The sequence below is a fragment of the Nannospalax galili genome, unplaced genomic scaffold, assembly GCF_000622305.1.
Source record: "Nannospalax galili isolate Female #2095 unplaced genomic scaffold, S.galili_v1.0 scaffold138, whole genome shotgun sequence".
In the NCBI taxonomy this organism is placed as follows: domain Eukaryota; kingdom Metazoa; phylum Chordata; class Mammalia; order Rodentia; family Spalacidae; genus Nannospalax; species Nannospalax galili.
The window spans coordinates 503239-523946 of record NW_008341333.1 but is presented as its reverse complement, the minus strand read 5'-3'; the positions used below and the strand labels follow the sequence as shown (position 1 = coordinate 523946).

The window sequence follows — 20708 nt, the reverse complement described above, 5'->3', positions numbered from 1 at the left end:
GAATGCGCCCCCATTACCAATATCAGCCTAAACTTGACATCGTTTAGTCATCATTTACTGAGGTAACAATAACTATTCTTGACAGATGAGGTTCTCAAGATCACAAAGCTGACCTGTGAGGAACCAGGATGCACACTTAGGCAGTCTAATCTGCAGGACACGTTTAAGTTGCTAGCTTCCCACACTAAAGTCACAAGCAGACCTAAGCGCCGGTGTAGAGCTGTTTTCTGCAGCATTCTTTTGGGTCGGGTGCCGGTATTGCTATCGCGCCTCTGGAGTTGGCAGGAGGCCCAAGGCTGGGAGGAACCGAGCTTCCCAGAGGGAAACTGAGGAAGACTGCAGGCGACCCTCCCGTGAACCGGTTCCACTCGCAGAACCTTCCGCTCGCCAGGGAGCGAATGCACCCACCTGCCAGGTCGGCCGGTGACGGCGCAGGGGCGGGGCCTGCGCATGAGAAAAGTTCCGGCGGCACGTACCACCGAGCCAGGGGGAACGTGGTTTCCGAGGCCGCGGTGTGTCGCTTCCCAGCGCCCACTGGCGACGCTGAGGCGCCCTTGGCCCCAGCCCTCCACACCCTGGCGGAAGGCCGAGTGGCAAGGGCGCTCTCCTTCCTCACAACCCACTACTGCCGTCTTCGCTCGGCCCCTCCGTAGAGTGGGAGGCCCCGGAAATGGGGGCCGGCGGTACCTGGTCGGCCGGAGGAAAGCATTACCAGCGTCGCTACGCCCCGCGCGCTGCTTCCCCCACTCGCTCGCCGCGGCTACTGCCCTTACCAGTTCTTTGGGAGGCTTCTCCTGGGTTTTCCCAAACAGCCCCATGGCGAACTGAATTCCACTTGCCCCTTCCGGCTTTCCGTTCCCTGCGCCTAGGCAGGTCACGGGTAGCCGCCTGGGCGGGGCCCACCGAGGAAGGGAATCCAGATGCCCAGTGAAGGGCGCGGCGGCAGCAGGGGTAGTACGCATGCGCCTTGCGCAAGCGCACCGTTGAGTTGGGTGGGGCCTCTGGTCCGGAAGTGCGATGTCGTTGATACGTAGGGGAGGTTAAGGAAGGTGTGAGAAGAAAGTTTGTAAGATAGTTTGAGTACATCCTCAACCTGTCTGTTGTTGTGCCAGAAGTCTGTATCCCAACGTAGCTTCGTATATTTGCAACCACTTCCCAAATACTTGTGCTCTTTATGTCCAGTAGTCACTTCACAGGCAGCAACTCTCCCCTCGTTGCACCTAGTTAGAAAAATTGTTCATCGCCTTCGCTAGAGTTTTGAGTAAGTCTTAACAATTCTAACTTTTCATCGTGTCAAAATTTCAGCTCTTTCCTCCCGACTGTGGCAGCTTCTGCTCAAGTCACCTCCATTTCCAGAGTAATTCTATAAACATGGTCCTATGCTGATGCTCTGGAAGAAGAGATGGTCTCGAGAGAGATGTGTGCCCTCCGTTTGACTAACAGGCTGTAACTTTTTTTTTTTTTTCCACTTGTAAAATTAATGTTAAAAAGGTATGCAGGCGTCAGACCTGAAGCTGACTTCCAAAGAAGAGATGAAAAGGGAGGCCATGCTGCACCTGTCAAGAAATTAATTTAGTATAAATCTTACCTTAAAAAAAAAGAAGATTCTTAACAGAAGCAACCTGAGGTCTGTCTGTTCCAGAAGGAACAGTTAGCATGTCCTACAGTTAAATTTTCTTAGGATCTAGCCTTTGTCTCATGACTTTCTTATCTTACTGTCAGGATTTTTTTTTTTTTTCTTCTTTTTTCTGTGTTGCTCTGGCTGGCCTGGTACTTGCTATGTAGGAGGGATTCTTTATTACTACTTCAGTCTTTCTGTTCATTATAGATCTGTTTTAAGTTGTTTGTATCCTCTTGTTTTAATTTTTTTTCTCTTGATTTAATTTTGATATATGTTTAGGAATTTATCTGTTTCTTCTAGATTTTCCAGTTTGGGGGAATATAGATTTTTAAAGTATTCTCTAATAATCCTCTGGGTTTTATTGGTATATTTTGCCATGCTCTGTTTTATTTATTTACAGTTTTATTCATTTGGGTCTTCTATTTCTTTTGGTTGGTTTGAATGAGGGGTTGTTGATCTTGTTCATCTTCCCAAAGGACCAATTCTTTGCTTTTATTTATTTTTTTTTTTTAAAGACTGGGCCTATCATACCCAACTGGCTTGGAACTCTCTGTGTAGACCAGGCTGCTGCCATCTCACAGAAATCTACCTGCCCCTGCCTCCTGAGTGCTGGCATGGAAGGCATGCACCATCATGCTCCGACACTTCTTTGATTCTTCGTATTGTTCTTTTAGTCTCCATTGCATCAATTTCTGCCCTGCTTTTTATTTTCTTTTTTCTGTTCGTTTTTTTTTTTTTTTTTTTTTTTTTTTTTTTTGTCTTTTTGAGACATGGTCTCCCTGTAGCCTCAGCTGGCCTGGAATTCACTATGTAGACCAGGCCGGCCTGGAACTCACAGAGATCTGTCTGCCTCTGCCTTCCAAGAGCAGGGATTAAAGGTGAGCACCACCACACCGGGCCTATTTTTCTTCTTCCTCTTTCTTTTTTTTTTCTTCCTTTTTTTTTTTAATCTACCGAATTTGGGTTTGTCGTGTTCATTTTTTTCTAGGACCTTGATGTGCATCATTAGATTGTTTTTTAGAGTTCTCTCTGATTTTTTAAATGTTAGACACTCATAGCTATCAATTTGCCTCTTAGAATTGTATTTCCTAGGATTTAGTCCCAGGGCTGAGGCAGGCCTCCGCGTGGGGCGGGGGGGAATGACCGGGCGGTGCTGGCTCCCGAGATGGTGCGGTTTCCAGTTGCAACACAGAGATCACAACAAGCTCAGCCGCAACCCTTTGGGGTTTTGGAAGAGGAGGAGGAACTGCAGTGCAGAATCTTCCACAATCTGTAATTGAAAATATTGAAGGAAAATTTTTACATCTGATCTTACAGACTTAGGAGTACATTAAAAAGGTGCTGATATTGATGTGTGTTGCACCAAGACATGTTGATCGAAGTGATTTTTTTTACCTCATTCTACGATAAGTTGAAATTACAGGAAGAAGTAAAAGACTTAAGAGCTGTTGAAGAGGCATTTGTACCAGTTATTTTGATGGGATAGAGGCATTATATTGTACTTCTAGCAAGTGCATCAACAGAAAAACAGCACCTAGAATGGGTGGGCTTGGAATAAAAAATCTGCATCCTGGTTGGAAGCCTGGAGAAGAACGAATTTATCACACTGGCTCATGTGAATCCCCAGTCATTTCCAGCCCGGGAAGAAAATCCTGACAAGAATTTCACACAATGTGGGTGACTGGATTAGTGTTTTAAAAAACAGAAAACTCGGTTTGGGCCCTGCGCCATTCCTAGTCTTGGGGCCCCAGACACCTGGGGAACCAATACTGCTTCCTGATCCTTCTCACCCAGACCAGCTCAGTCCGGTTCTTGGGCCCCAGGGGCACCGCTTCTGGTTCTGGCCCCGCCCTCACCTCTCTCTGCTTCCCTGGGCCTGCACCACCGGCTAACTCTCCTAGCCTGCACTGCTATCCTCAGGCCTCTTGGGGTGCCTTCAGGAAATAGGTCCATTCTGAATATATCACATAAATAAACTGCAGTGGGGAAAGGCCTCTTCGTTTGAAAATGCCATATTCACAACAGCTGAAAGGAAGGTTCATTGAGTAACATTATCTCACATTTCTACAGGAGCAGTATAAGTGCTTTTCCCCTAAGCACTTAACATAACAAAATTGCCTCACTCGTCATGGCAAAGCAGCCACCTTTGGAGAGGTACACGAAGCTGTTTTTCAGGATGGAGTAACACTTCAGATGGAAGAGGAAATAAGAAGAATTCTGCATCGAGTGGCAATGGCAGGGGAATTTAAGCAGCCAGAATAAAATTACTTACTTGGAACTGGGTCAGAACCCTGAAACTAACTGTACAGATGCTAGACTATTCTGAGAGAGACTACTGGTTATTTGTTAAATAAACCCATTCTGGTGCCTAAAAAAAAACAAACAGAAAACTCTGAAAATCTCAGTGTCGATCTCACCTATGCCATTCAGTCGTTCGCAGATACAGTTTATAGGCAAGCGATAAACAGCAAGATGTTTGAGGTGGATATGAAAATTGCAGCAATGCATGTAAAAAAGAAAGCAGCTTCACCAACTCCTACGTATCCATGTGCTTCAGAAAAAGAAAAAGCATTCAACTGAAGGAATCAATTTAGCAGCTCTAAATGACAGCAGCAGTGACTTGTGTATGGACAGCGACAACAGTATGTCTGTGCCTTTACTCACTAGTGCTCTGAAGACCAGTTCCTTGAACAGCTCTGGTAGCTCTCAGGCCAGAAACAGTCCTGCTCCAGCTGTGACAGCAGCATCTATGACCAACACACAGGCTACTGAAGTCTCTGTGCCCCAAGTAAATTCCAGTAAAAGCTCAGGGGGTTCATCCAGTGAAAGCATTCCTCAAACTGCCACACAACCAGCCATTTCTCCACCACCAAAGCCTACGGTCTCCAGAGTTGTTTCCTCAGCACATCTGGTAAACCCATCAACTAGACCTTCAAAATGCAACAAAAATACCTAATCCTATAGTAGGAGTCGAGAACATCCTCACCCCATAAAGAAGAAAGTCCTAAGGAAACCAGAACAGAAGAGCAGGATGAAACAAGTGAAGATGCTAACTGTCTTGCTTTGAGTGGACGTGATAAAACAAAGGAACAAGTTGATATAGAGACAAGAGTAGCTCAGTCAGACACTGTGCAGACAGTGGCTTCTCTGTTGGCCTCTCAGAAAATGTCCAGTATAGACCTTTCTGATATTCCTGCTCTCCTTGCAAACCCTATTCCTGTTATCAAGAATTCAACAAAACTGAGACTGAATGGGTAAAACCACCTCACGGTCCATAAACAGTATCTGCTAACTCAGCCTATTGTCTTCAGATGCTAAAACAAAAAACTAAAATAAAACAAAAAAGGAGCGCTGAAGGTAGAAGACTAGACATGGCTGGCAGTGGGTTAGGCTTTGGTGACCTCCCTTACTGGGCTGCAGCAGTTGATTGGAAGTCCAGGTTAGTATGCAAAGCCAGGAGTACCATTATTACTGTGCCGGGACAGTTGCATTAAGTGTTTCAGAAGGATTACTGCCTTTAAAAGCGGGGGGGGGGGGGATCAAGCTACGTTTGTGTCCCTAATTGACATCTGGGTTGGATTTATGTTTGATGCATTGTTTGAAAAACTTGCAGTACAAACTAGCATAAGAATTCCTTATTCTGATGATGCACTTTTATGTATTTTTTATTAGAAAGTAGAACTAATTTTAGATTTTCAGCCTAGTGGATTTTCATTTTTTCCCCCAAAGAATTTCCTTTCCAGTTAGTCTTTGAGTTGGGTGCCATTGTGGAGTGCTGCACTGTCAGCCTCAGCAAGATGAGAACTCATTTAGTTGAGTCCTCTGAGGGATAGCTGTAACCCTTAACATGAAATGCCAGTTCTAAGAGATGCATTTGACATTGAAGGAGTAATGAGAAAATACTTGGTTTCGATGGTTGTGATTAGGAGGTGCGTACTGCTGCTCTTCATGCAACTGTGTCCTCGTGCACAGGTGAGCAGCGGCCAGCAGCCGTCTGTGTCTGCTGCAGCTCTGCTCCTCTGCCTTCAGTCTGTTATCTTCAAAACAACAGCTGTTCCTCCCCTCCCTTTTTCTGTTTTCTTTTCCCTTCTGCTTGTATGCACAAAACCTAAATGCCAGCATTTTCCTAAGCCATGACATGAAACCAAGTGGTCCTTGGCTATGTGTCACAGAACACTAAATTTTGGTCCTGTGGCTGAAATTTAGAGTGGCCCAAAACTAATGCCTGTGAAGCTTCTCTGTGTGGACAGCTGTACGCCTAGAAGAGGACTTTTGTACACTCCACAGCTCCTGTTCCTGTCTTACAGAAATTGATGTTCAATTTTAAACATGGGAAAAAGGCATTTTCTCCAAGATTTTTAAACTACTTTTTATTTTTAACTGGTTTACTAAAATTTGTTAGTGACTTTTACATTCAGAAACATTTTAAAAATCATTTCCAGCAAGCACTTGACATTTAGTTGGCTCTCTACTTTGAAATTTCATTTTGTTCTGTCAAAAAATTAGAAAATGCTTAAAGAAAATAACTCCTCATAATTAAGCAGCAGAATTCTCATCTTTGTGAAGTCTGAGGGAGGCCAGATGTTAATAAACTGATTTCTTAATCTGGACAAAGCAAAGCTGTAACAGATCTGAGCATGTTTTCTGACGTCCTTTGCACTCCATTCTATGACACATGCATTTTTCATGTTAAACTGCAGTTACTTAAACTCTTCCCCTGTCCTTCTAAATTAATTTTCCAAAGTTGGAGTGTGGTCTTTTCCCCATAGGCTCTGCATTAACTGAGGCTTCTTCTCACCACCACGTGCTGATGTGTGGTACCCAGGATTTCTGCTTGCCTGTCTGCCTCTGCAGTACCTTGTCCTTCCTCCACCTGGACGAGGAGACGGTCAGCTGGCTGGTGAAGTGCAGAGGTGTCGGTCGGTGTGGCTTCAGAGTTAGAGTGACATCACCAGGCACAGATTTAGTCTTGTCATTTTGTTTACACATTGGGGGAAAAAATTCAATTTACTAAACGTTCATGTAACTGCATCCAAGTTTTACCAGGCTGGAAACTTGGGTCTTTTCTGTGTAGTGACTTCTTAATTCTAGTTTTCATAACCTGGAGATCAGACTGTTGCTTTTGCATTATGTAAGTAGTGTCTCATGACTGGAGTTTGCTTTATTTTATAGTATCTGTACTCCTTGTATTTTTCAAGAGCCATTCTGTAAACAGATGATGTATTTCTCCATTGAAAACACAATAAAAAACCCAGCACAATCCCCCCCGCAAAGAATTGTATTTACTGTATCTCAAAGTTTCTGATGTTATGCTTTTATTTTCATTTTATTCTAGGAATTTTTAAATTCTTTCCTGCATGTTTTATATCTGATCATACACTGATCATACAAGAGTGTACTGTCCACTATCTGTGTAGTTTCTGTAGTTTTCCTTGCTATTGATTTCCCGTTTTATCCCATTATTGTCTGATAAGATATACAATATAGAAAGTTCCATGGGATGCTAAGAAGAATCTGTATCCTGCAGCTTTTAGGTGAAGTGTTCTACAGATATTTAAGCCCATTTGATCTATAAGGAAATTTAACTCTAAAATCAGGCTGTATTTAATTGGAATGAGCTATATATTAATGAGACAGTATGTTGGAATGACTTTTATTAATGGCATAATCTGGACTTTTAATTAACCCCAGCAAAACCATATGCTCTTGTATCGTGTGACCTTGGCATATGATCTCCTTACCTAGGCAACTTCAGTTTTGTACTCCACCCCAAAATAATGTGGGTATGCTTGAGAGCTAACATGACAAAGCACTGCAAGTAGAGCACTCACTCATCTCCATTGGAAAAAGATACATGAACTTGAATGAGTGTGAACCAGGGATGAAAAGACCAAAGGTCTGTGGAGACTAAGGGTAGAGAAGAACTTGAACTTGTACTTCCCCAGTGAAGCTGGAGAAACCATTTTGAATAAATTATGGGTGTGTGACACAGTGGGACAACCAGGATTCTAGATACAAATCCATCTGCACAGGGTGAGGATACAGATACCTCCATCTGCACAGGTTGAGGGGACAAGAGTGATCCATCAACACAGTTCTGGGGGCTAGATGGTTCTAATAGCTAGGTAGGGGAACCAGTGTCCTCCAAATTCAGGCCTACTCTCTTAAATTTTTTATTGAATTTTTGTTTATTTCATACAGAAAATCATCTTTATGTCCCTTTCCCCTTTGGTACCCTCCCATAGCCCCCACACTAGAGTTCATCCTTTCTGTCATTTGTGTTAAGGCTTAGCATGTAAAGTTACTGTCCCCAGTGGTCCCCCAGTACAAGTTCATGCACTGGGATCTAGTCGGTCTACCTAGAGTCCCTCCCTTTAAGATCAGCTCTTGCGTACCCAGCAGTAATCAGCTGCCAATAATTTGTTGACTAAGATTAGGGCCTGCTGTTCATTTCCACAGTTCTTTCAGGGTTTTTGTCTGCTTAAGTTTATATGGGTCTTGTGTATGCTGACACCATTGCTGTAGGTTCATATGAAAAGAGTCCTAGGAGCCTGTAGGACTATTTCCTGATGGTCATGCACCTCCTCCCTGGCTCTTACAATCTTTCTGCCCCCTCTTCCTCAATGATCCCTGAGCCCTGGGTGGGATTTTAATATAGGAGTCCCTTCCAAGGACCCATACTCTGCAGACACTTATTCTCTGTGTTTTGGCCATTGGTGACCTTTTGCATTCCTTACCCTCTGTTTTGTGAGCCTTGGGTATAGAGGTTGCATCCTAGATGCACCTGTGTGTGACTAGTTGTGGAACTCTGTAACTATCTTTATTTCTTGGAAAAGAACCTTCTTTGATGCGTGGTGACTGGGATACTTGTCTATAGATTTAAGAATCCATATTACATTTGTCTAGGGATGTGACATTCTTGGAGTTTTCTCTAAGATCTATGACCTCTCCAGCTATGTCTATTTGGCTAGGTCTGTAGTACCACACACGGGTTTCTTCCCATTGAGTGGGCTTTAAGTCCAATTAGGTAACTGTTGATTACCCCCAAGATAAAAATGCCACTACTACACCAGTGTCATTTGCTATGCTGGTCATTGATGTAGATTTTAGGCCTTGAAGCTTGGGTTGAACCATTGATTAATCTTCTCCCTTACCAGCTTGTATGGTGCTCTCCAAAGCTATGAGAGCTAGCCTTTAGGGGAGGTGGCTTCCAGGTCAGTTCCAGCTCCATTGCTCCAAATCTTGTGTCCAAAGTATGTCCTATCTTCAGCAACAGGGTCTTACTATCAAGTTCTGGGAGGTAATCAAGGACTGTGGCAATAGCCTACATGATTTTGGGAGTCTCTTGGACTACCCTGGCCAACAATTCAAAGGAAGGTTTCTCCTGTCTGGCACTGTTTCTTGTTATGTAGCCTTCAGCTATGCTCATGTAGATATATTGTATGTGTAGTTTTTCAGTAAGTTTTTGGACTAATACCATTCCCTCTGGTTTCTTATACTAGTTAGGTACTATTTATCACTCTTCTTTCTCTCCCTGTCTTATCCTCTCTCCCCACCCTCACATTTTGAAGTGTCCATATTTTCCTCATTTCTCCCTTGATGATTTCTGTCTGCTATGGTTCCCTCTCTTGAGCTCCTTCTTCCCCTTTAATTCCCATAGTTCCTTTATAGCTCTCTTTCTTCCCCTCCCATTTAACTACTCCTTTTAAAAACATAGTTCTCCCTTAGTAACACCTGTCGCCTACTGTTCTTCTCTCTTGGGTACCTTCTTTCCCTCCCTGGTTCCCTCAGGCACACTCTTAAAAACTTAAGAGTCAGCCTATTTATTCAGGTGATTATGATGTTGCTGTAATAATAAATACTTCAGGGGTGGTGTTGAAGTCACTTACTATTATTGTATTTGAACTTGTCTGTCTCTTTATGTCCAGCAGAGCTTGTTGAAATTGGGTATGTCAATGTTCAGTACATATGTATTTACAATTATTATATCTTGTTGACAGGTTGTTCTCTTTGTTAATATGTAGAAGCCTTCTTTGTCTCTTCAGACTAAATTTGGCTTGAAGTCCACTCTGTCAGATGTGAGTGTAGCTATTCTTGTTTTCAGCTTTCATTTGCTTAGCATATCAACTTCCTTTTTTCCTCTGTATGTTTGCCAGTGGATGTGTTCCCTGAAGATAAGAGACAGTTGGATCTTGCCTTTTAATCCAATAAGCTAGCCTGTGTCTTTTTAAAATATTTTTATTTATGTGTGGATATGTGTATGCCACATGGGTGCAGCCCACTGAAGCCAGAAGAAAGTAGCAAATCCTCTGGCGTTGGAGTTACAGTTGTGGGTTGTCCCATCTGGGTGCTGGAAACCAAACCCTGGTGCTCTTAAACAGTAGGAAGTGTTCTTAACCCCTGAGTCATCTATGCAGCCTCTGGCTTGTGTCTTTTAATAGGAAGTTAAGACCATCTACATTTAGGTTATTAATTAGAACTCTTTGCTGATTCCTGTAATTTTTGTTTTCATGGCTTGCTGGATATTGTTTGTTCTTTTCTTTTTAGTGGTTTACTGGGATACTGAATTGAACATGTTTGATTCTTTCTTGTTGTGCTCTGTTTATCTATGTCTCTCCTGAGGTTTATTCTTTCCTGAGCTCTCTGTTTGTGACTTTCTTCCTCCTCTATATGCAGGATTCCTTTAAATATCTTTTGTAATACTCACTTAGTGGTTACTAATTGTTTTAGTTTGTCCTTAACTTGGAAGGTCTTTATTTCTCCATGGATTTTAAAAGATACCTTTGATGGATGGTAGAATGCTTCCCTAGCTTGTGTAAGGCCCTAGGGTATAATCCCAGAATGAACATAATAAAATTAGATAAAGAAAATAAAATAACAAGATAACACAAGATGCTGAGACTAAGAGCAAAGAAGCAATATGAAAAGCTGATAGAGAAAAAACGCCACCAATTTCACATCTTGCAGAAGACCTGGGTTTGGTCCCCAGCACCCACCCGGCAGCTAACAACCATCCTTAATTCCAGTTCCAGGGGATCTGATGACCTTTTCTGACCTCCACAGGCATTGCACAACACAGGTGCACTTACATACATGCAGGCAATACATGCTGTATTAGTTACTTTTTTCTGTTGCTATGACCAAACAACTTATATAAGAGTTTATTTGAGCTTACAGTTCCAGGGGAATTACAGTATGTCATGGCAACGAGGCAGGAGGTGGCTGGAATAGGAGCAGAAAGCAGACAGCTCACATCTTCAAGCAGACACAGGAAGCAAGAGAGTGACTTGAGATCTGGCAAAGCTTAAGAACTCTCTAAGCCTGCCCCCAGTGACATGTTTCCTCCAGGATAGCCACACTTTCTAAGACCTCCCAAAACAGCACCACCAACTGGGGACAAAAATGTCTAAATACTTGGAACATATGGGGGTCATTCTCATCCAAACCATCACACACGTATACACACAAAATAAAAATAAAAAAAGAAATGGTAAGGGGGATGGAGAGATAGTTCAGAGGTTAAGAACACTGGCTGTTCTTGCAGAAGACCCAGGTTCGAATCCCAGCACCCACATGGCAGCTAACAACTGTCCATAGCTCCAGTTCCAGGGGATCCAACAGCCTCTTCTGTTCTCCGCGGACATTGCACAACATGGGTGCACTTACCTATATGCAGGCAATACACACATATGCATAAAATAAAAATAATAAAATAGTTTAAAAAATAAATGGTAAAACATTGTACCTGTAAGCTAGGAAACTAAAAATTAATTGGGGGAGGCTTCATTAAGGGGCAATAGAATGCAGCAATATAAACAGGGAAAGGGAATAATAGAGTAGGAAGCGTTAATTGACGTAGGGAATGAGATGGCAGGGAAGAGGAGGGAGTATGGGGATGGGTAACTAACATTAACGGCCTGTAGAAAAAGCCATATGGAAACCTGCCAATATAGGTGCTTCTTAGAGTATATATACATATACATTATAAAAAGAGATTAAAAGGTGTTACCTTATAACAGAGGAACATTGCCCATACTAGACACCATAGGCTAGCAAAGTAAAAGCCCAATGTGGAATGGGCTCCCTCTTTTGAAGCTGTTGGCCAGGAGGTTCCATAGACCCTCAACAATACTGACCACTGGCCCTGCTCTTGATTACCCAGTAGAACTTGACGGTAAAACCCTATTGCTACCAGGCATGGTGGTGGTGCACACCTTTGATCCCAGCACTCGGGAGGCAGAGGTAGGCGGATCTCTGTGAATTTGAGTCCAGCCTGGTCTACATAGTGAATTTTAGGTCAGCTGGGGCTGCAGGGAGACCCCGTCTCAAAAACACAAAAAACAAACAAAAAACTAACCTATTGTTGAAGATACTACATACATGAGCTGTAGAACAAAAATCAGCCTTACCCAGCTGTGAATCCTGCAAACTACAGTAACAACTGGCCTGGCAAGATAGTGCCCTCTGGTGCAACAGTGGCACAAATATTATGGAACTAACCAACTGCTTTCTAATTGGATTTAAGTTCCACGTCATAAGATGGAGCCCATACCTGACATTGTTATCAGGCCTAGGAACCCGTGGCTAGCTAGGACACAGGCTATGGAGAGAGCCTGATACTATCATTTTACTAAATACCTATAGAATTAAAGCAACTCCTAACGACTTGTTATACCATAATTTATTGTTATACCCATAGATTACTGCATCTCTCAACTCTCACCAGAGAGGCTCCCTTATGCAGCAGATGGTGATTAACACGGAAACAATTGGCCACCATGCAGAGAATAAGAGACTACAGAGTGCTTATCCCTGAATTGGACACCTATATCAAAGTTCTGTCTCTAAGGCTCAAGGATCATTTCAGGGGAGGGGCAGAAAGGTGGTAAGAACCAGAGGTGGTAGATGACCACAAGGCAACAGTTTTCTAGACAGCTGGGAAGATACTCGTATGAACTCACATCAATGGTGACAGCATGCACAAGTACCACCTAAGATGAAGCCAGACAAAAATCCCAGCTTAGATGTGGGGAAGTGGGTAAGAAACCCCAACCCTACCTGAGGAGCTATTACCAACCCATGGATGCTGGAGGGGGGGGAGAGTCAGTCTCTTTTTAAGGATGTGACTCTTGGTAGGTTAACCAGGTTCCAGTGGATGAACCACACCAAAGAGTATTTGGGGAAACAAATTTGACTCTATAGGGATAGTACATGAAATTGGGCAGGGAATAGTGAGGGAGATACAGGAGAGGATCTAAAGACAATTGAAATATATAGTATGAAATTCACACACACACACACAAATCAATAAAAAAGGAAAAAAGGAATAAATTGAGAAAAAACAATGATAATATAGCTAGAGAGATGGGTCCGTGGTTAAGAGGATTGGCAGAAGACTGGTTCAGTTCCTAGCACCCACATGGCCACTCATGATGCCCTCTTCTGGTTTCCACAGGCATTGCACATGTGTGGCGTATTTACATGCAGGCAAAATACTCATATACATAAAATAAGAATAACTGACTAAATATATAATTAAAAAACAATGATAATAAAGGAATGAAATAAAGGAAGGGGACAAAGAAAGTGAAAAGAAATAAAAGAAATAAAAAATAAGGAAAAAGGAAATAAAATTTAGGAATTTAGGAAAAGGGAGAGAAGAGACTAAAAAATCTGATTATACAATAAGAAAGTATGCAAATAAAACTAAATATAAGAAGAGGAATAAAAAATAAAAGCATAAAAAATTTTCCAAAATAAAATAATGAAGCTGGGTATGCTGATGCATGCCTGTAACCCCAGTACTTGGCAAATGGAGGTAAGAGGACCAGGAGTTAAGGCCAGCCAGGGCTACATAGCAAGTTTGAGGCCAGTCTAGGTTACATGAGACCCTGTCAAAATAAATAACAAAATAGTAAAAACAAATCAAAAAATAGGTAAAAAGAAAGAAGGCAAACCAAAAGGGGGAAAGAGAAAAGAAAGCAAGGAAAAAATATTAAATGACAACATATTGGAGTGGGTTCTTTTAGAGTCCTCTAATCCAGCTATCTGCCAAGTGGAGGGGGTGGTTAGTTGTGGTTGGTCTATTGTCTTTCCATTCAGCTGTTCCTAACCTTGGTCAGTTAGGGGTCAGTTTTCCGTTAAGGCTGCACTTTAGAAGCTTCCGACCTTTGTGCACCAGGAGCACACCAAGGTTTGATGGCCACACTAAGGTTTGTGTTTTGTTGTCTTTTTTCATTTTGTTTCGGTAGAGATTGGAGTTTAGGGGCTGGAGAGATGGCTCAGCAGTTAAGAGCACTGGCTGCTCTTGCAGAGGACCTGCACCCACATGGTGGCTAACAACACTCCTTGACTCCAGTTCCAGGGGATCCCAGAGCTTCTGAAAGCATTGCATACATGGGTGCATTTACATACATGCAAGCAAACACTCATGATCCTCTTGCCTCCACCTACACCAATTACTGGGGTTACAGGCATGAATCCATATACCCAGATTATTTTTTTTAATATTTTATTTTTTATTTTTATTCTATGTGTATTCATGTATTGCCTACATGTAGGTAAGAGCACCCGTGCTGTGCAGTGCCCACGGAAGACAGAAGAGGCTGTCGGATCCCCTGGAACTGGAGTTATGTACAGTTGTTAGCTGCCATGTGGGTGCTGGGATTTGAACCCAGGTCTTCTGCAAGAACAGTCAGTGTTCTTAACTGCTGAGCCATCTCTCCAGCCCCTGCTTTTCTTTTTTTATACCTCTTCTTAACATTTACCTAAGTTTATTTACATATTTTCTTATCATATAATCAGATTTTGTAGTCGCCTCCCTTTTCCTAAATTCCTAATATTCATTTCCTTTTTCCTAGGGGATCTGATGCCCTCTTCTGGTCTCCACAGACATTGCATGCATGGTTGCACTTACATAGACACAGGCAAAACAGTCACATAAAATAAAAATGGAAAAATGAGATCTGAGAGATTTAAAAATTATTTTCTTAGATACTTCATGGTCTAAAAAATAAAAAATGAGAGGCTGGAGAGATGGCTCAGTGGTTAAGAGCACTGGTTGCTTTTGCAGAGGACCTGAGTTCAGTTCCTAGCACCTACATGGCAGCTAACGACCATCCATAACTCCAGTTCTAGGGGATCTGATGTCCTCTTCTGACCTTCATGGGCACTGCACAACACAGGTGCACCTACCAACATGCAGGCAATACACTCATACAGATAAAATAAAAAGAATAAAATATTTTTTAAAGAAGAGATCTGAGGGATTTTTTTGGGGGGGGTCTTTTTGAGACAGGGTCTCCCTGTAGCCCCAGCTGGCCTGGAACTCACTATGTAGACCAGACTAGCCTTGATCTCACAGAGATCCACCTGCCTCTGCCTCCCAAGTGCTGGAGTTAAAGGGTGTGCCACACTGGCCATGGTCTGAGGGATTTTAAATTATTTATTTATTTTTATTTTATGTGTATGAGTGGTTAGTCTGCACGTACGTAAGTGCAATTGTTTGTGCGATGTCTGTGGAGGACAGCAGAGAGTAACTGATCCCCTAGAACTGGAGTTCAGACAGATATTAGACACCATGTGGGTGCTGGGAACTGAACCTAGACCCTCTGAAAGAGCAGCCAGCGTTCTTAACTTCTGAGCCATCTTTCAAGCCCTGATCGGAGGAAATTTTTAATTAAAAAAAATTACATATTTAGGGGCTGGAGAGATGGCTCAGCAGTTGAGAACACTGATTGTTCTTGCAGAAGACCTGGGTTTGAATCCCAGAACCTACATGGCAGCTAAAAACTGTCCGTAACTCCAGTTCCAGGGGCTCTGACAGCCTCTTCTGTCTTCTGCGGGCATTGCACAACATGGGTACACTTACCTACATGCAGGCAATACACTCGTACACATAAAATAAAAATAATAAATAAAATATTAAAAGAAGATATAGAATTTAAAAAATAACATATTTGACACTGTCTCAAAAAGACAAAAAATTTACATATTTATTTGGTGTATATGTATGGGCATGTGCATGCCACATTGCATGTGTGGTGAACAGAGGACAGCTTGCTGAAGTCTGTTCTTTCCTACCAGGTATGACCCAGGCATCAAACTCAGCTTTCTCGGCTTGGCAGCAAGCATCTTTACTCATTGAGCCATCTCGCCTGCTGATAGAATTGTGTGTGTGTGTGTGTGTGTGTGTGTGTGTGCACGCGCTTTTTAAACTACATACCTTTTTTCTTTCTTTCCAATACAAGTCAACAATATTTCAAGTAGGATAATACTGGATTGCCAATTATTCAGCAATATTTATCAAATTCTACTAACCACCAGATATTCCTATAGGCTTCAGGAAGAGGTCAGTGAATCATAAAACCTGGTAAGAAGGACAACTATTACATAGTAATGAGAAAGAAAACATGAGTGAAATGCTGCAGATATGCAAAATCCTGAACTTCTTTTCATAATTCCAGCCATACAAATATAGAAATGAGAGCCAGCAAGATGGCTCAGAGGCTACAAGTGTGGACGTGTGTGCATATAGTGATACATAGCTGTCTGAGCTAGCAGATGGCAAGTACCCCCAGCAAAAGGAACAGATGTGCCAAACAGCCTTCCCAGTTTCTGGAGTTTCAAATCCTAAAGCTACACTACTGTTGGTCATCAAGAGCACAAGGTGTGGTATGTTGAATTTGGCACTGGGCTCTCAATCAATAAAAATCCCACAAAGACTGAAAGAGCCCTATAAACACATCAGCACAACTGCTCTTCAGTAGCTGGAAGGAGACTGTGCATCCTCCGTATATATTTTGGTTTCTTATTTTGTATTTATTTATTCATTTATTTTTTATGTATATGAGTATTTTGCATTCATGTACGTAAGTGCACCTGAGTTGTGCAAAGCCTGCAGAGGTCAGAAGAGGGCATTGGATCCCCTGGAACTGGAGTTACAGACCATTGTTAGCTGCCATGTGGGTGCTGGGAATAGAACCCAGGTCCTCTGGAAGAGCAGCCAGTGATCTTAATTGCTGAGCCATCTCTCCAACCCACATAAATATTTTGAGATCCACCCGCAGAGCAACAGCGCTTTCCACACTTGTCCTGATAGGGCCCCCAACCCCCACCACTGTGGCTGTGGTTTGTCCTTCATGAACTTCAGGAAGCACGCCATGGATCCTCCCATGCTGAGACTCGCATCTGAGAGGGTGGGAAGAACTAAGTGAGCAGACATTCTAGCTCATTGCTCCTGCCAAACACAGCAAGTGTTTAACAGGATCACACTCTGCTGCCATATGTTCACACAGACACACGTTTTCAAAGGCTTCATATACCCTTTGCTCTTAATTCCTAAAAAATATAAATAAATATCATTGACTCAAAGGCCTATGCCTTTAAATCCTTCTCTGAATTTTACATGAAAAATGGAGAAAATGAAAAAAAAAAAACAAAAATAAACCTGTTTTCCTTCACTTCCCATTTTGCCTTTGCTCATTTCACCAGGATGTCCAATCTTAGGGGACTTCTTGGCCCATAACTTCTTCCATTTGCCAGGTAGATTGTTAAATGAAATGCTTTGGGAAAGAAAATCACAGCCTACCTGCTAGCAGGACTTTTTGCTTATAAGACCAAAATATATAGCAAATGGATTCTGTTTTAAAGCATGTTAGGTATTAACTAACCTTTGGAACTATAATTCTCCTGGGTGACATACAATAATTTTGAAGTGTATTTATTTTGATTTCTGACCAACCTTCAAGTCTAAGGGGCTTTTTACCCTTGGCTCGTGACTTGAGCTGAAGCCATCTCCTAACCACTTCTAGCCTTCCACCAATCTTTTGTTTTTAATTTAATTTAATTTAATTTAATTTAATTTTTTATGTGTATGTGTGTATTGCCTGCATGTAGGTAAGTGCACCCGTGCCATATAATGCCCATGGAGGACAGAAGAGGCCGTCAAATCCCCTGGAACTGGAGTTACAGTTGTTAGCTGCCATGTGGGTGCCAGGATTTGAATCCATTTGCAAGAACAGCCAGTATTCTTAACTGCTGAGCCATCTCTCCAGCCTCCCTTCCACCAATCTTATAATGACCTTCCTTTAATATTTTTTTTCTGCTGAGCATCGTGGTGCATGCTTTTAATACCAGCACCTGGGAAGCAGAGGCAGGTAGATCACTGTGAGATCGAGGCCAGCCTGGTCCAAGACAAGCTTGGACTACGAGAGACCGTATCTCAAAAACAATTTTTTTTTTTGTCTTTTTGAAGCAGGGTCTCCCTGTAGCCCCGGCTATCTTGGAACTCACTGTGTAGACCAGGCTGGCCTTGAACTCACAGCAATCTGCCTGCCTCTGCCTCCTAAGTGCTGGGATTGGAAGCATGGTCCACCATGCCTGGTACATTGTTTTTTGTTGCTTCTCTTCTCCCCTCTTCTCATCCTCCCTTTCCTTGTGCCCTCCCACCCCAGGAGCCTCCTCTGCTTTCATGTGCAGGTATCACCTCCCCCATCATGGTCTCTCATATCTAGTTTCATATCTATACCTACTTTAAAAAATATTTTGTTATTTTTATGTGAACGAGTGTATTGCTTACATGTGTGTAAGTGCACCCATGTCATGCAATGCCCGTGGAGGTCAGAAGAAGGCGTCGGATTCCCCTGGAGCTGGAGTTATAGATGACTGTTAGCTGCCATGTGGATGCTGGGAATCGAACCCAGGTCCTCTGCAAGAGCAGTCAGTGCTCTTAACTGCTGAGCCATCTCTCCAGCCCCTCTATATCTACTCTTATACCCCTTTATTTACATACATCCAAATAAAGGATCCTCATTTGTGAGAGAACATGCATACAGTTTTGTTTTTCTGAGTCTGGGTCTCCTCACTTAATCCAATACTTTCCAGATCCATTCATTTTCATGCAAATTTTTTAATTTCATTTTTCATTGTAGCTGAATAAAATTCCACTGTGTATGTATGCCAAGTTTATTTTCTTTTTTCTTTTTAAAGGGTTTTTTTGACTTTTTATTTTATGTGTATGAGTGTTATGCCTGCATGTATGTAAGTGCACTCATGTCTTGCAATACCTGCAGAGAACAGAAGAGGCTGTCAAATCCCCTGGAACTGGAGTTAGGGATGGTTGTTAGCAGCCATGTGGGTCCTGAGATTCACACCCGGCTCTTCTGCAAGAGTAGCCAGTGCTCTTAACTGCTGAGCCATTGTTTTAGTCAGGGTTCTCCAAAGAAATAGAACCGGTAGAATGAATATATATGTATAGAGATTTATCAGCTTAGCTCACAGGATAGAGTCTGAGTAGTCCAACAATGGCTGCACCTCACTGGAGAGGCTGAGAATCTGTAGTCGCTCAGTCCACGAGGCTGGATGTCTCAGTAGTCCCAATCTGGCGCTGAATGTCTGACAAATTCCAAAAGATCAGCTAGTCTTCAGTCTACAACAGCAAGATGAACTCACCAGTGAGAGGGAAGGCAAGCGGCAAGAAGCCAGGCGTTCTCCTCTGCCTTAGTCTTTTATATGGGCTGCCATCAGAAGGTAACACTCATGTTTAGGGTGTGTCTTCCAGCTTCAGATGATCCAATAAAGAAGATCTCTCTCATTTCAGTTAATCCCAGATCCAGTCAAGTTGACACCCAGGATTAGCCATCACAAGTCCACCCCTTGTCAGCTTGACACCAAATAGCATCTCTCTATGTCATGCTTAATTTTCAAATGAAAACAATGTTGAGGTTATAATTTCACCTAAAATGATAATGACTATCCCATCATACAATGACCAATACATTAATGTATCTTAGAGTAGATGATAAGGTCTTCGAGGAATGCTTAGTCCTTTAGTGTCTCATAACCCAATATAATCATACAGGTTCACAACACTTAACCACTTAACACATCTCAATTACACATTCAAAAAAGAATAACTCAAGTATCTGCTTAACATATGTGTATACATGCACAAGCCTATTCTTAACCAAATAGGACAAAACTACTCATGTCAATTACAATGCACATTTCTGCAACTGGTCATGTGGCCTAAGTGGGTATTTCTAACTACCTTCCTCTACTACCCATTCTGTATTTCCTCCACCATCAGCAAGCACCTCTGCAGGTCTTGGCTCTTTCCTTGGAGGAGTGACCCACACTTTCATCCCTGAAGGGTCTGGGCCATTTGTTGTCCTATCTGGATTGGGTTGTTGCAGTTTCCCATTGACCTTCATCACAGGACATGGTAACACCAAAAATCGCCCTAAGGAATCTTCTGCCTTCCAGATATAATATTCATTACCTCCATTGTGGAGAACCAGTCCAATTTCCCCCTGGTAGTCTGAGTCAATCACCCCTCCTAATACTGTTATTCCTTTCTTAGCCTGCTGCCTTAAGGGCATCAGAAGCCCAAAGTGTCCAGGAGGAAGTCTGAGCTTCCAGTTCAACGGAATATTTGTTTTCTCTCCTGGCAGAAGCACTCCCTCCTCTGGAACCAAAACATCCAAGCCAGTAGAGTGCAAAGTCAAGGGTACAGGAAGCAAAAATTTTTGGAGAGGATCACCAGGGGTGATAGTGAATGGAATCATTCCCACCTCCACCCCTTGATCCTGGACCCATGAATCCTGGCTATAGGGGAAACTGTACCATATATTGGACGCTGATTCAAAGCATACACTGCCTTCTGGAGGACCCTGCTCCAGCCCTCCAGGCTATTGCCACCTAATTGGCACTGTAACTGTGTCTTTAAGAGACCATTCCATTGTTCTATCAAGCCAGCTTCTTCAGGATGGTGGGGAACATGGTAAGACCAGTGGATTCCATGACCATGGGCCCACTGTCACACTTCTTTGGCTGTGGAGTGAGTTCCCTGGTCAGAAGCAATGCTGTGTGGAATACGATGATGGTGGAAAAGGCATTCTGTAAATCCCTGGATGGTAGTTTTGGCAGAAGCATTATGTGCAGGAAAAGCAAATTCATAACCAGAATAAGTGTCTATTCCTGTAAGGACAAAACACTGTCCCCTCCAAGATGGAAGTGGTCCAATGTAGTCAACCTGCCACCAGATTGCAGGCTGGTCTCCATGAGGAACAGTGCCGTATTGGGGGCT

The 20708-nt window shown here is 42.7% G+C and overlaps 1 protein-coding gene and 1 pseudogene across 1 annotated transcript in view; one reads left to right on the top strand and one right to left on the bottom strand.

Moving 5' to 3' along the window:
• The window catches only part of Chmp3 (charged multivesicular body protein 3), a 40456-nt gene extending 39503 nt beyond the window's left edge, over positions 1–953 (bottom strand). The window contains exon 1 of the mRNA XM_008836734.3: positions 774–953. Coding sequence (XP_008834956.1) covers positions 774–818 — 45 coding nt within the window. The 5' untranslated portion in view covers positions 819–953. The remainder of the gene's footprint in view (positions 1–773) is intronic.
• Positions 954–2990: 2037 nt separating this feature from the next.
• Positions 2991–5072, top strand: LOC103737065 (annotated as a pseudogene).
• Positions 5073–20708: the final 15636 nt, after the last annotated feature.